The 14,911-nt window shown below is 44.6% G+C and overlaps 1 protein-coding gene across 2 annotated transcripts in view; it reads right to left on the bottom strand.

Moving 5' to 3' along the window:
- Positions 1-14,911, bottom strand: part of LOC106580330 (atrial natriuretic peptide receptor 1) — a 56,084-nt gene that overhangs the window by 28,965 nt on the left and 12,208 nt on the right. For both annotated transcript variants that reach the window (XM_014161238.3, XM_014161228.3), the window contains exons 3-4: positions 1,072-1,259; positions 371-484 (exon numbers count right to left, since the gene is read on the bottom strand). In XM_014161238.3, the coding sequence (XP_014016713.1) occupies positions 371-484; positions 1,072-1,259 (302 nt within the window). The remainder of the gene's footprint in view (positions 1-370; positions 485-1,071; positions 1,260-14,911) is intronic.

The following is a 14,911-nucleotide window of genomic DNA, read 5'->3' as shown; positions in this document are numbered from 1 at the left end:
TCTAAGTCTTCATGCCTTAGCATGTCTTCTCCTTCCTATTGCCTCAAGTCTGTGCCATTTTGGGATCAAGTTGTCTTTTTTTAATAAATACTCCTTTTGATCTCTCTCTCTCTCTCTCTCTCTCTCTCTCTCTCTCTCTCTCTCTCTCTCTCTCTCTCTCTCTCTCTCTCTCTCTCTCTCTCTCTCTCTCTCTTCAGAGTGAGTCACTCCTTTTTCACTCGCTCTTCATCTGCTTTGTTCTCTCTGCACGTTTTTCTCTCCTATTTCCTGCTTATAACCTTTTCTCTCTCTCCTTTCAGTTCTCGTCCTCTTGATCACCCACTGTCTTCCTGCAAGAGAGCACACACATACACACACTTCAGCCTCTTACCAGTGAGTCCTCCACCGTAAAGTTGAACATTCTCTTGGCATCTGTCTTCAGGTCCCTCACAAAATCTTTATATTCAGGGTTCTGTGGTTCTCTATAGGTCAGGATTTTCACACTCTGAGACAGACACAAAGAAAAAAAACGATTGTGATTCATAAGACAAAGGTTTCACTGAATTATACAGAATCATATGGGTTATGGCATTGGTTCCCAGACCATTAGGACCCACTTAAATCAGTGTCAACCTAAGCAAAATGACCACGACCCACCAGTAGGGCCGTATGTTGTGCACCACTGATGTACAGTACGTGCATCAGTTACATTTTCAAACCTCGGGCCCTTTGTTTTGCTCTTTCAGGCTTTGTGAGATGAGACTGATATCAACAAATTGATGGGATGTCATGAAACATATAGTTATGTTGCCTCTCTCCCCCTCGATGGAGAGTCTGTTACTCACTAGGGAATTGAGAAGAAAATTAAAGTACTTCACAGTGAGAGAATGGAAAATCAACAAGATTAGATTTGTCATCTCATCTGCCTGGCAGCACACTTAACACCAATGACAATCATGGGGAAACATAGGGACATCAAAATATGATTGCTTCAGGGCCTGCTGTGTAAGTCAGTGGAGAATACAGGAGATACCTGTTTCCAAGGTAATGATGGGAATGAGATGATACACTTGACTCTGATCCAAGGCTTACCTGGAAGGCCTCCTTGGCGACAAGGTCGTCTTGGTCCCCTCTGGCCCAGGGTTGAGCATTCTGGGAGTCCAGGCTGCGTCCAAACATGTCAATGTAGAAGAAAACAAACTCCTCCTGAGGAAGGCCTGCCCGCCGGAAGTGAACCATCAGCTGCCTGAACGTGTCCGGAGAGCAACACACAAACACCACTACGGGGGCAGAGAGAGAGAGAAAGGGTTATAAAGGGTTATAAAAAGACAATAGGAGTGTAATGATAGTTATTGCACATATGGTCAAATATAGTTTTTTCTTGCAAAATACACAACAACCCATAAAAATCCTGACTTTAAATTATAGACCTGTCTAATACATGTAGGAATAAGAACAATATTGTAAATGAATGAGAAATTTAACAAATTCTGAAGCAAAAGCATGTAAGGTAATATGTCAATTTTCTTTCAAGTGTATTCAACAAGCATCCTAAAAAGCATCCTTTAACCAGAGCATATAGATAGATGTAGGATCTTGATTTGATCACTCTTTTGTTGATGAGTATTTTCCTGCACAGCAGAAAAATAGTAGTGTATTCAAGGTATCAACCCCTACAAAAAAATGTCCAATAATTATAATACAGATAATAATTCACATTTCCTGTTGCTGCAGGGTTATTTGCCTGCTGTAGCAAACTGGCTCAAATTAAGATCCCGCATCTGTAACAATGTGACAGGTCTTCAATGTAGTTCATCCTGCAGGCCAATGTTGTGTGAGCAGAATGAGAAAAGCAAAAACACATGTCTAGCTAAATAGATCAGGTTAAGAATCTCTTAATTGTATTTGAAATGCTTTATTAGTCACTCTGGTTAGCCTAGTCACACTTATCATCATACAGATGTAGGATTTTAGCTAATTTGAGCAAGTCTCCAACAGCAGGAAAATGATCCGGTAGCAACAGGAACTGTTCATTATTATGTGGATTATAATTAATGGACATTTTTGTAGTCGATACATTTTTCGTAAAGGAAAATCAATCCTGAAATATCAAAGTGGAAATTACAAACTTTTGAATCCTTTTTAAAGCTGAAATACACTACCAAGTTTAACATTTCCTGCAACAGGGTGATCAAATTAAGATCTTACATCTGTATGATGAGAAAATAATACACTAAACGCTTCAAATAACTGATTACATTTTTTAATTAGTGAATTTTAAACCAGCAAACACTGCAATCCTTGGGACCGGGAGTTGTGCACCTCTTAGGCCAAGGGCTTATTGTGTCAACCACCCATTTACCATGCATCAATATCCTAATCGGATTGACCCAGTACAATGAGAGCATAGAGGACCATCTATTTATTTTCCTTACACAACAACCACTGGCCACATGACATCTAGATAAACAGACAAACAAGACAGACCAACACCTAATAGGCACTTCAAATCACACTTTTTTCAAAGACACACACTTCTTTAAGACTGTTGAAAAAGCATTCCAGGTGAAGCTGGTTGAGAGAATGCCAAGAGTGTGCAAAGCTGTCATCAAGGCAAATGAGGGCAACTTTGAAGAATCTCAAATATAAAAGATATTTTGATTTGTTTAACACTTTTGTGGTTACTAAATGATTCCATATGTGTTATTTCATAGTTTTGATGTCTTCACTATTATTCTACAATGTAGAAAATAGTAAAAATAAACAAGAAACATTGAATTAGTAGGTGTGTCCAAACTTTTGTCTGGTATTGTATGTGAATGAGATATTTTTGTATTTCATTTTCAATAAGTTTGCTTAAATTTCACAAAACGTGTTCACTTTGTAATTATGGGGTATTTATTGTGTGTAGATGGGTGAGAGAAAAAAAGTATTTAGTTCATTATAAATTCAGGCTTTAACACAACGAAATATGGAAAAATATCAAGGGGTATGAATACTTTCTGAAGGTACGGTAAATAGGGGTAATGAGAGAAAGGAAGGGGGACAGTCAATGTTAGCCCGCAGGCTAACTGTGCTGCGGTATAGTAGTGCCTGTGGCAGTGTGTCAAAGACAGTGATCTGAAATAGGGCTCTATTAGCTCTATGATCAGCTCTGCTCCCATCAAGAGCTTAACTGTCTCGGTCAGACCCTTCATTAGCCTGGGTAATTACTGCAGGCTGCCAAGTACCTGCCATGGCAGCACACGGTAAGTGTGTGTGGATGTCAAACCGTGTTCAGCATTCTCTGTGCGCCATTGTGTTAGTTTTGCCTGGTCCAAAAACAACTCTTAAGCCCTATACCCCATAAGCAAGTTGTGCTGCTGTGATCCTGTGTGGGCTGTTCTAGTACAGGTAGATCTAGGCTTATCTAGTCTAGTCTATTCTAACGTGTCATAGTGTATTGTGTTCTGGGCTGGTCAGGTCTGATGGGTTATTGTGTTATGGTCTACTTAGGGTCTTGTCCAATGACGGACTGGCCATCTGGAGCACTGGGAGTTTTCCCGGTGGGTCGCTTGATAATTGGGGCCGATGCAACGCAAAATATAAATAACCCCAACCCCCGCTTAAATAAAAATAACCAAGTGCTCTGTGTCTAACTGGCCCAGGCAAGTGGGCTGCCGGCCCACTGACACTGCGGTTGGGTATTACATCTGTCAGCCTCTCTCTTCCAGCCAATTACTTTTGGTCCAGTCAATTCTAACTTTACCTGAGCCCCGCCCCTTTCCCATCTCTGTTAAGTGGTGACATTTGGATAAATAGTGTAGTGGAGCAAGATGGCCAAACAAAAAGAGAAAAACGTAAAGGTGGTGCTGAAAAGCGGAGAAAGAAGAGTCCCTTGAGGCTGATGCAGCCAAATGTTTTAAAATAACAAATTATTCATTTGGCGCCATTACCAGTCAATCATCTCAGCCTAGTGAGCCTGAAGGCACTGGCAGCAGAGAAAAGAGAGAGCAGCCCATTGAGCCTAGCGATACCAGTTCAACTGTTAGTCAAGGTTTGCAGCTGAAGCGGTAAGACAGAAGACAATAGGGATAAGAAAAGCAATGTTTGGGTTTCGCTAGCTGGCTATTTAGCTATATCGGGTGCCTCTTGTTGAAACAAGCGCTCGTCAATGTCACTTTTCGTGAACCGACCAATCACAGCCTGGATGGGGTGGGACATTAAAAAAAGGTTGACGTGCTACAGTAAACTTTCAAAATGTTGAACTCATTGTTATGCATGAATGGTTATGATTAATGACAAGTTAGTACTTAGCATTAACAAATTAGAGACTAACCACCAATGAAATGTAGACCATTTTTCTTGCACAAGGATTTAATGATGGAACAAAACCTACAAAAATTATAAATGTTGGTTGTGTATTTCTTAAACTGCTGTATTGTCCAATTGGAATTAATATTATACTAGTGGTATATAGTATACTATTACATGAAATTATGAATATACTAACATTATGTAATTAATATTAATATTATACTAACATTCTACTATTATATTAACATTCTACTTTTTATTTAACATTATAATATTATATTAATATACTAATTTATACTAATTACTCATCCAAGTTGAGGATAGTGCATCTGCAGTGGACAGATGTAGATTGAGCCAGAGCCAGGATGCCACTGCCACCACAATTTTTGATTATTTTAAGAGGCCGAAGTCAGGGGACCTAGATATGTTTTTTAGTTTCCACCACCTACAAAAGTGTGAAAAGTCTGAAGGTTTTCTTTTGTAAAGATGGGACCAACTGGAAGTGGCTGTCATACAGTGAAGAGAACCATGCTTTCTTCTGTTTCATTTGTATGGCATTTGCAAAGCCCACAGAGAACAGCCCTTTCATGAATGGAATGTCAGACTGGAAGCATATCCATCAGAGAGTGAAAGAGCATTATGCACAGAGATTATGCTGAGGCCAACTTTCTAAGGTCCTCCAAAGGTAACATTGAGAGCCTGTTCATCGGCAGTCTGACGTCTGCTGATAGAGAGCAAGTGAACAGAAGAAGGCAAGTGCTAGAGGGCATTATAGATGTTATTAAAGTCATAGGCAAGAAGGATCTGAGCTACAGAGGCATGCAGTCTGAAGCAGCTTATACGCTAGATGACAGCAGCATTGACCATGGCAACTTTTTAGAGATGATCATTCTGCTGGGAAAGTACGACCTGTATATGAAAGAGCATACAGAAAAGCAAAACACTCCATGAGTCTGGGTCAAGAGGGGGCAGAGGCTCTCTAATCACTCTATTATCAAAGACTACCATCGATAACGTCATTACCAATACCACCATCCAACACACAATACAGGCCACCATAGCAAGTGAAATCCAGGAAGCTGGCATGTTTTCAGTCCAGATTGACACTACACAGGACATTACAACACAAGATCAATGCTCTGTCATAGTCAGATATGTGACGAACGTCATCCATGAGAGGCTTGTGGCTGTGGTGAAATGCGAGGCATCCACTGGACAATACTTTGTCCAGGTACTGAGTGAAGTCCTGGAAAACATGAAGCTTGACATCAGCAAATGCATTGGCAATTCCACTGATGGAGCCTCTAGTGTAAAGGCTTATCTGCCTTGCTCTCTGAAAAGTCCACCAATCAAGTGCATGTGTGGTGCTTGCACACATTTTGAACCTTGTTTTGGCAGACAGAACAGAGAGCGTCTTGGCAAGTGGGTCACTTTTTTCTCCTGTTAACAACATAGCTGTGTTCTTCCGTGAATCCTACCAGAGGATGAACATTTGCTGCGAAGGAGAGCAAGGACACAAGACACAGACATCTTGCTCCAATTGGAGAGACACACTGGTGGGATAAAGACAGTGCCTTAAAGAAGGTCTTTGGAGGTTTTGGAAATCCAGATGAGGGACTCTATGTTGATGTCCTTCTCACTTTTTCAACCATACAAGATCAGAAAAACATAAACACTACTGCACGTGTCAAGGCACAAGGATACATTTAGGGGTTGCTGAAGTATGAAACAATACTTACAGCTCAGATATTCCTCAGAATATTTCAGGTCACCTCACCAGTCTCAAAATATCTTCAAACAAGTGGAATGGACATTCTATCTGCGCATCGTATGTGTCACACCCTGATCTATTTCACCTGTCCTTGTGCTTGTCTCCACCCCGTCCAGGTGTCGCTTTTTAACCCCGGTGTATATATCCCTGTGTTTCCTGTCTCTCTGTGCCAGTTCGTCTTGTTTGTCAAGTCAACCAGCGTTTTTGTGTCTCAGCTCCTGCTTTTCCCAGTCTCTCTTTTCTCGCCCTCCTGGTTTTGACCCTTGCCTGTCCTGACTCTGAGCCCGCCTGCCTGACCACCCTGCCTGCCCCTGACCTCAAGCCTGCCTATCGCCTGGTACTGTTTGGACTGACCTGGTTTATGAACTCTCGCCTGTACCCGACCTGCCTTTTGCCTACCCCTTTTGTTATAATAAATATCGGAGCTCAACCATCTGCATCCTGTGTCTGCATTTGGGTCTCGCCTGGTGTCCTGATAGTACGAACTGGCCATGACAGACCTAGCAGACATTGACCAGCTCTGTCATGTTGTCTCCCTGCAGGGAGCCACCATTGGGAGGCAGGACCTTTTTGAAGGGCTTCGTTCCCTGACGGAACGCCATGACCAAGGGTTTCTACAAGGGTTTCTACACCTGTTTTTACATGTGCTTCTACACCTGCATTGCTTGCTGTTTGGAGTTTTAGGCTGGGTTTCTGTACAGCACTTTGTGACATCAGCTGATATAAGAAGGGCTGTTTTCTGTACAGCACTTTGTGACATCAGCTGATATAAGAAGGGCTGTTTTTACACGTGCTTCTACACCAGCATTGCTTGCTGTTTGGAGTTTTAGGCTGGGTTTCTGTACAGCACTTTGTGACATCAGCTGATATAAGAAGGGCTTTATAAATAGATTTGATTGATTGATTGATTGGTTTAAGGCAATAATGGATAAAATCCGTGAAGCAGCTCATAGGCAGCACACCACATCTCAGACCTCCCAACCACCCAGTAACCGTTCCACTAGTTGTGGATTGGTTCAATCTACCCCGGCTCCCCGAGAACCCCACTTACCTCCTCCGGAGCGTTATGCAGGTGATCCTGGTACCTGCCGGGCATTCCTTTCCCAGTGCTCCCTCATTTTCGAACTCCAGCCCTCTTCGTTCCCGTCGGACCGATCGAAGATAAGAAAGTGAATTTAATCACGCTAATGTCCGGAAGGGCGCTCTCCTGGGCGACGGCTGTGTGGGAGGAGCAATCCGCTGTGTGCCATAGCCTTGAGGAATTTATGGCAGAGGTGAGGAAGGTTTTTGATTCTCCGGTGCCCGGGAGGGAGGCGGCTCGAAAACTACTGCAGGTATGTCAGAACTCCCGTAGTGTGGCAGACTACGCAGTAGATTTTTGCACATTGGCTGTCGAGAGTTCCTGGAATCCGGAGGCTCTGTTCGACACCTTCCTCCACGGACTGTCAGAGGGGATAAAGGACGAGCTCGCGGCTTGGGAAATACCACTGGACCTTGATTCCCTCATCGCCCTTTCGATTAGGATTGATGGGGGCCTATGAGAACGCTGGTGTGAGAGGAGGTCGGGCCTCGGGAACACTCGTTCATCTGTTGATGCTGGCGCACGCCCTAAGGAATCCGGAAATCCCCAAAGTGTGTATTTCCGAGAAGAGCCGAAAACACCCGAGGTTCCTCGAGAATCATCGGTGACGGGTGAGTTGGATATTCAAGCCCATGCAAATGGGGAGAGCTAGATTATCGGTTGGGGAACGCTCGCGTAGGCTGAGTTCTAATTGTTGTCTGTACTGTGGAGGTATGGGACATTATATAGCCACCTGCGTGTTAAGAAACCATTTTCTCTAGTGGGTACAAGTACTCTGGTGAGCCAGATTGGGAGTCCCCTAATTCACATCACCCGTACACCTTTTTTTGTGATTCTGCTGTGGGGAGACCAGTCTAAGATCAGTCTAAGTCAGTCTAACCTGTATCTGAACGGGCACTGTGCTATGGGTGACTCTTCCAATTGAGCAATGACTCTGGTGCTGATGAAAGTGTTATGGATGCTACCATGGTTTTTGAATTAAGTATTCTCACCCAACCTCTCTCTGTCCCCATGGATGCAAGGGCACTGGACGGCCGCTCAATTAGAAGAGTCACCCATAGCACAGTGCCCGTTCAGATAGGGGTTTCAGGAAACCACAGTGAGACCATCGATTCACCCCATGTTCCTGTTGTTCTGCGATTTTCTTGGCTCCAAAAACACAACCCTGTTATTGACTGGACCACGAGCTCCATCCTGGGTTGGAGCCCGTTTTGTCATTCCCATTGCCTTAAAGCGGCACAGCCGTCCCCGAGACGTCCTCCTCAGGACGTAAGCAAAGCCTCGGATGTCTCTGCCGTTCCCACTGAGTACCATGACCTCCTGGAGGTATTCAGTAAGGCATGTGCTACTTCTCTTCCCCCGCACCGTCCTTATGATTGTGCCATTGATTTTTCCAAGCTGGACCTTCAAAATGCCTACCAGCTGGTTTGGATACGCGAAGGAGATGAGTGGAAGACAGCATTTAACACAGCCAGTGGACATTATGAGTACCAGGTCATGCCAATGTGCTCCGGGACATGCTAAATCGTTTTGTGTTCGTCTACCTTGACGTCATCATGTTTTTTTCCCGGTCTGCCCAAGGACACGTTCTCCATGTCAGAAACGTCCTTCAGTGCCTCCTGGAGAACCAGTTGTTTGTGAAAGCCGAGAAGTTTGAGTTCCACCGCTCTATAATCTCCTTTCTAGGATATGTCATTGCTGGTGGAAATGTCCAAATGGACCCTGAAAAGGTGAAAGCAGTGGTAGATTGGCCTCAACCTACGTCCAGAGTGCAGTTACGTTTCCTGGGGTTCACTAACTTCTACCACCGTTTAATTCGGGGCTACAGCACCCTGGTGGCCCCCCTCTCTGCACTCACCTCTCCCAAAGTACCGTTCACATGGTCTCCAGCTGTTGACAGAGCCTTTGTGGACCTGAAGCATCGGTTCAACACAGCACCAATCCTCGTCCATCCGGACCAGTCCAATCAATTTGTGGTGGAGGTTGATGCTTCTGATGTTGGAGTGGGGGCCATCCTATCCCAGCGATCTGCCCAGGACCAAAAGCTCCACCCCTGTGCCTTCCTGTCCCATCGTCTCAATCCTGCAGAAAGGAACTACGACGTAGGCAACTGAGAACTTCTGGCGGTCAAGATGGCGCTGGAAGAGTGGAGGCACTGGCTAGAAGGAGCAGAACAGCCATTTTTGGTTTGGACCGACCATAAAAATGTGGAATATCTCCGTACAGCCAAGTGCCTTAACTCAAAGCAGGCCCGGTGGGCTTTGTTATTTACAAGATTCAACTTCACCATATCCTACTGCCCAATGTCCAAAAATGTGAAGCCTGACTCCCTCTCCCGCCTATACAGTTCCTCTGCCACACCCTCGGTCTCCGAAACCATTCTCCCCACCTCATGCCTTGTGGCTAATGTGGGTTGGGGTATTGAAACCTTGGTTCGCAAGGCACAGCGTTCCCAGCCTGAACCTGAAGGGAGCCCGGCTAACCAGTTGTTTGTCCCAGACACAGTCTGGTCCAGGGTCCTAGAATGGGCTCATTCCTCCAGGCTGACCTGTCATCCAGGTTCCTGTCGAACCCTAGCCTTCCTCCAACAATGTTTCTGGTGGCCCACAATGGTTACTGACATTTCTGCGTTCGTCGCCGCATTCACTGTGTGTGCTCAGAACAAGACTCCATGGCAAGCTCCTTCTGGCCTCCTTCAGCCACTACCTGTTCCTCATCGTCCCTGGTCCCATATCTCTCTGGACTTTGTCACTGGGCTTCCTCCGTCTGATGGCAACACTGTCATTCTGACGGTAGTGGATCGCTCCTCCAAGGCCACCCATTTCATCCCTCTCCCCAAACTACCCTCTGCCAAGGAGACGGCCCAGCTCATGGTGCCGCATTGGGCTACCGCATTGGGCAGAGGGTATGGCTTTCCACACGGGACCTGCCCCTTCGGGTGGAGTCCCGCAAACTGTCCCTCCGTTTCATTGGTCATTTTCCCATCTCTAGAGTAATTAGTTCCACTGCTGTCCGTCTCTTGTTATCCCCGTACCCTCCGTATTCACCCTACTGCCCATGTGTCTAGGATTAAGCCCGTGTCTCACAGCTCTTTGTCTTCTGTCTCCAGGTTCACCCCTCCTCCCCGTGTCATCGATGGCCATCCGGCATACACGGTAAAATGCCTCCTGGGTGTTCGACCACAGGGCAGGGGTATCCAGTACCTGGTTGACTGGGAGGGTTATGGCCCGGAGGAGAGGTGCTGGGTTCCTGGATCCAGCCCTCATCGCCGACATCCCAGCCAACCAGGTATGCGCCCAGGTAGGACGCCAGGTGGTGCCCCTAGAGGGTGCGGTACTGTCACACCCTGATCTGTTTCACCTGTCCTTGTGCTTCTCTCCACCCCCTCCAGGTGTTGCTTATTATCCCGGTGTATTTATCCCTGTGTTTCCTGTCTCTCTGTACCAGTTCGTCTTGTTTGTCAAGTCAACCAGCGTTTTTGTGTCTCAGCTCCTGCTTTTCACAGTCTCTCTTTTCTCGCCCTCCTGATTTTGACCTTTGCCTGTCCTGATTCTGAGCCTGCCTGCCTGACCACTCTGCCTGCCCCTGACCTCGAGCCTGCCTATCGCCTGGTACTGTTTGGACTGACCTGGTTTATGAACTCTCCACCATCTGCCTCCTGTGTCTGCATTTGGGTCTCGCCTGGTGTCCTTATAGTATGGTTGTGTCTACAGAGGAGCAGCTGAAAGGAATGGCAAGAGAAAAAGTCAAGGCAGCTGCAGACACATTTGTTCAATGGGCCAACAGGAAGTCGTAGGAACGGGATAAGGAAACAGAGCTGGAGTTAGAGACCACTCTGCCAACGAAAAGAGCTCGAAATAAGAAAACCATGCCTGGAGAAATGGCACAATATGAGGCATTTACTGGGGCAGACAGTGCATACAGGATTGGCATCCATAATCAATTTCTTGATACAGGTATAGATAACGTCCATCTGCGATTTCTGAGTAATGGTACTTTGTATGCCGACATGGCTCTTCTGGACCCTAAACTTTAGTCAGCTAACATCCAGTGCCAGTGGCCTTCCACAGACAGTCCTTCAAGAACTAAGCAAATGTTTGATAAAATTTGACAGCAGAGCAACGGTGGCCAATTTACAGAGTGAGCTCATGGCAGAACAGTGGACCAGGTTAAAACCTGTTGGGGATAGGGGGCAGTATTTGCACGGCCGGATAAAAAACGTACCCGATTTAATCTGGTTACTACTCCTGCCCAGTAACTAGAATGTGCATATAATTAGTAGATTTGGATAGAAAACACTCTAAAGTTTCTAAAACTGTTGAATGGTGTCTGTGAGTATAACAGAACTCATATGGCAGTCAAAACCCTGAGACAAATCCTAACAGGAAATGGAAATCTGATGTGTGGAATCACTTCAAACCTTTGCCATTGAAACACACAGGGACTTATTAATCATTTAGCACTTCCTAAGGCTTCCACTGGATGTTGACAGTCTTTACAAAGTGGTTTGAGTCTTCTATGGTAGAAACTGACCCAAAGAGAGGCTTGGGAAGTTGGTCACAGGGGGAGGGCCATTTACTACTATGACGCGGGCGCCCATGGCTACCCTCCCCTTTCGAAACGTTTAGTAAGACAATGCAATCGTCCGCCTTGAATATTATTGAAGCTCTGGTTGAAAAAGGCCCTAAAGATTTATGTTATACAACGTTTGACATGTTTGAACGAACGTAAATATATATTTTTTGCACATTAGTGACGACAAGTCCCGCGCGCTTCAGTACATTGGGACATAAATTATTAACTTTTTCGAACAAAACTACATTTGTTGTGGACCTGGGATTCCTGGAAGTGCCTTCTGATGAAGATAATCAAAGGTAAGGGAATATTTACGATAGTATTTTTGATTTTAGATGGTTCCAAGATGGCGCTAACATGTATCGCCTAGCCTATTTTTCTGAGCATACCACGTCGTTTATTGCAAAGTGTATTCCCAGTAAAGTTATTTTTAAATCTGGCAATGCGGTTGCATTCACGAGATATTAATCTATAATTCTTTGAATGACAATATTACATTTTAACAATGTTTTCGAATAGTAATTTTGTAAATTGTAGCGCTGATTCACCCGAAGCATTTGAGGGAAAATATTTTATGAACGTCACGCGCCGATGTAAAATGCTGTTTTTATATATAAATATGAACTTTATCGAACAAAAAATGCATATATTGTGTAACATGATGTCCTAGGAGTGTCATCTGATGAAGATTGTCAAAGGTTAGTGCTGCATTTAGCTGTGTTTTGGGTATTTGTGATGCATCTAGTTGCTTTGAAAATGGCAGTGTGATTTTTTTGGCAGGGTACTCTCCTGACATAATCTAATGTTTTGCTTTTGCTGTAAAGCCTTTTTGAAATCGGACAACGTGGTTCGATTCAGGAGAGGTGTATCTATAAAATGGTTTAAAAAAGTCATATGTTTGAGAAATTGAAGTTATAGCATTTATGAGGTTTTGTATTTCGCGCGACCCGATTCCTCTGGCTGTTGACTAGGGTGGGACAGGTTAAAACAATTGGGATTTGAAGAATACACAACCAGGACTATGGAGGATCATGGACCTGAAGGGAATTAAGACGAGGTGGAGATGGTGAACAAGAGCTGTTCATCTTGCAAGGACTGTCCACTGTGTTGCTACCGTATTCTTAGTCAGTACAACCTATTGACCGACGCATACCACATCCAGGGCCTTGCTTACAAGTTCCTACTTACCCTGTCAGTAACCCAGGTAGCTTGTGAGTGGGGCTTCTCTACTCTGAAATTCATCAAGAGTAGGCTCAGGAGCACTCTATCTCAACAGCACCTGGAGGCTTTTATGCTCATAGCTACTGAGCGAGATGTTTTAATGGCCCTGGACAGTGACCTGGTTATAGATGGCATTGATGAGAGAAGTAAGCTGCTGCAGAAATTGCTAATTTAAGGAGGTAGGAAATATGATTATTTTAATTTTATTCTATGACTTGCCTACTCACCAGTCTTTTCACCAACACATTTCTTCCTGTATTATTTATTTTACTGGTCAGATGGTTCCAGAGATTCTTGCCACCTTGCTGCCAGCCCCATTGTGCCAATATGTGCTCCTTCTAGCCAGCCTCCTCCTAAGAGCAACACGTTCCCCTTATTCTATTTTACATCTATTTTACTAAAGTTATTGTTATAAATATTGTTCAGTAATCTTGTTTACATAAAGTGTGGCATGGATAGTGGTGTATCACTGGTGGGGTTTTTGGTGGGCAGGTCTGAGTCAAAAAGTCCAGGGCCATTTTTCATTCCTAGTCCGTCCCTGGTCTTATCTAGTTGATTGTGGTCTGGTCTGGCACCGTGTGGCGTGGAAGAGTGGCACAGGAAGTCTCCAGGGGCGTGATGACCTTCCTATAGCACGCACTTCCTGTCCTGGCGGCTCTATTGTTTCAGGGTTTAATGGCCCTGGTCAGGAAGTGAGCAGTGGAACCAAACCAACAAACCTAAGGAGACTAAAAGGGATCTCCCGGGTCGCCCTGGGCTCAGGAGACTTACAAGTATAAAGAGGGTCTAAGTGCCCTCCTCCTGGTGAGACTCCATCCTCATCCGGATCCCCTCCAAACAATTGCGCCACCAGTGGCCTGGTGCCACACTCAACTTTTAGTGGCACCAAGATAAATAACATTTGGTGTAAGACAAGCTGTTGACAACATGAGTGGATGGAAACAAACCAGGATAGCATAACGGCTAGAGTGTAGAGCAGTACAAGGGGGCAAAGCCCAGGCCTGACCCCTGATCCCAGCACCAGGCGGAGCAAACACTGTGACTTTACATACCTTTCATGCCTGATAAGTGCACAGTCACACACACTTCCACTATCATCTTCAGGCAGTCTGACACTTCCTTTGAACTTCCAACCTCAGGAAGAACTGATGGTGTAGTGGTTTTACTGTGGACAGCCCAGCTCATACCATGACGACTGGGTGAGAGAGCAAGAGTGAGGCGGAGATAGCAAATATGTCTGTCACACGTCACCACACCATCCTGTCTGATTTTCTTACCTTCACACAAGGTTAGCAGAAGGTGTTAGAAGGAGAGGGAGAGTGATGAAAGGAAGGAATAAGAACATTTCTTATTTTTCCATTTCCTTCTCTCCCTCCACCTTAATTTATTTTTCTTAACTTAATTCCGAGTCCACAACCGCAGAGTAGCGACAGGCTGATGGACCATTATTATATATTTACAAACTTTTAAAAATGTTTTATTTACAAACTTTAATTGGCCATTATCGAGTCACGGATGTCTGTTGCCGCTTTGAATTCTATTCTTTACTCTGTCTCTCACAACCACACACAACTTCTTCCTCTCCTAGAAATTGGTGAGTGATAACATAATCAATCCCTCTGTGTCAGTGTAATCTCCCAAAACATTCCAGAGAAACAAAGACACTTGATTAAGTCTTTGAATTATTGTGATGTAGGACCTGTCAACTTCCTCCTGAACACACAACAATTCCGCAGTCAAGTGACTGAGACAGCAGACTTCCCTGGTTCTTGATTAACCATTACATTATCTAATTTCATTACAATTCCAAATTGCGATATGCAGACAGTGGAAGTGAATCCCAATTCATATTTTTATGCGGAATATTACTTAGAAATATTGCTGCTTGGCATACCTATTGGGATCTTTGGATGAAAGCAAGAAGACTAGTGTATGGGGACCCGAAGCTGGCAAATTAAATGAGAATGATGTAACAGTATGTCACTGCA

The sequence above is a fragment of the Salmo salar genome, chromosome 02 (assembly GCF_965601325.2).
Source record: "Salmo salar chromosome 02, fSalSal1, whole genome shotgun sequence".
In the NCBI taxonomy this organism is placed as follows: domain Eukaryota; kingdom Metazoa; phylum Chordata; class Actinopteri; order Salmoniformes; family Salmonidae; genus Salmo; species Salmo salar.
The sequence above is the reverse complement of the archived record's forward strand: the minus strand, read 5'-3'. Positions and strand labels throughout refer to the sequence as shown.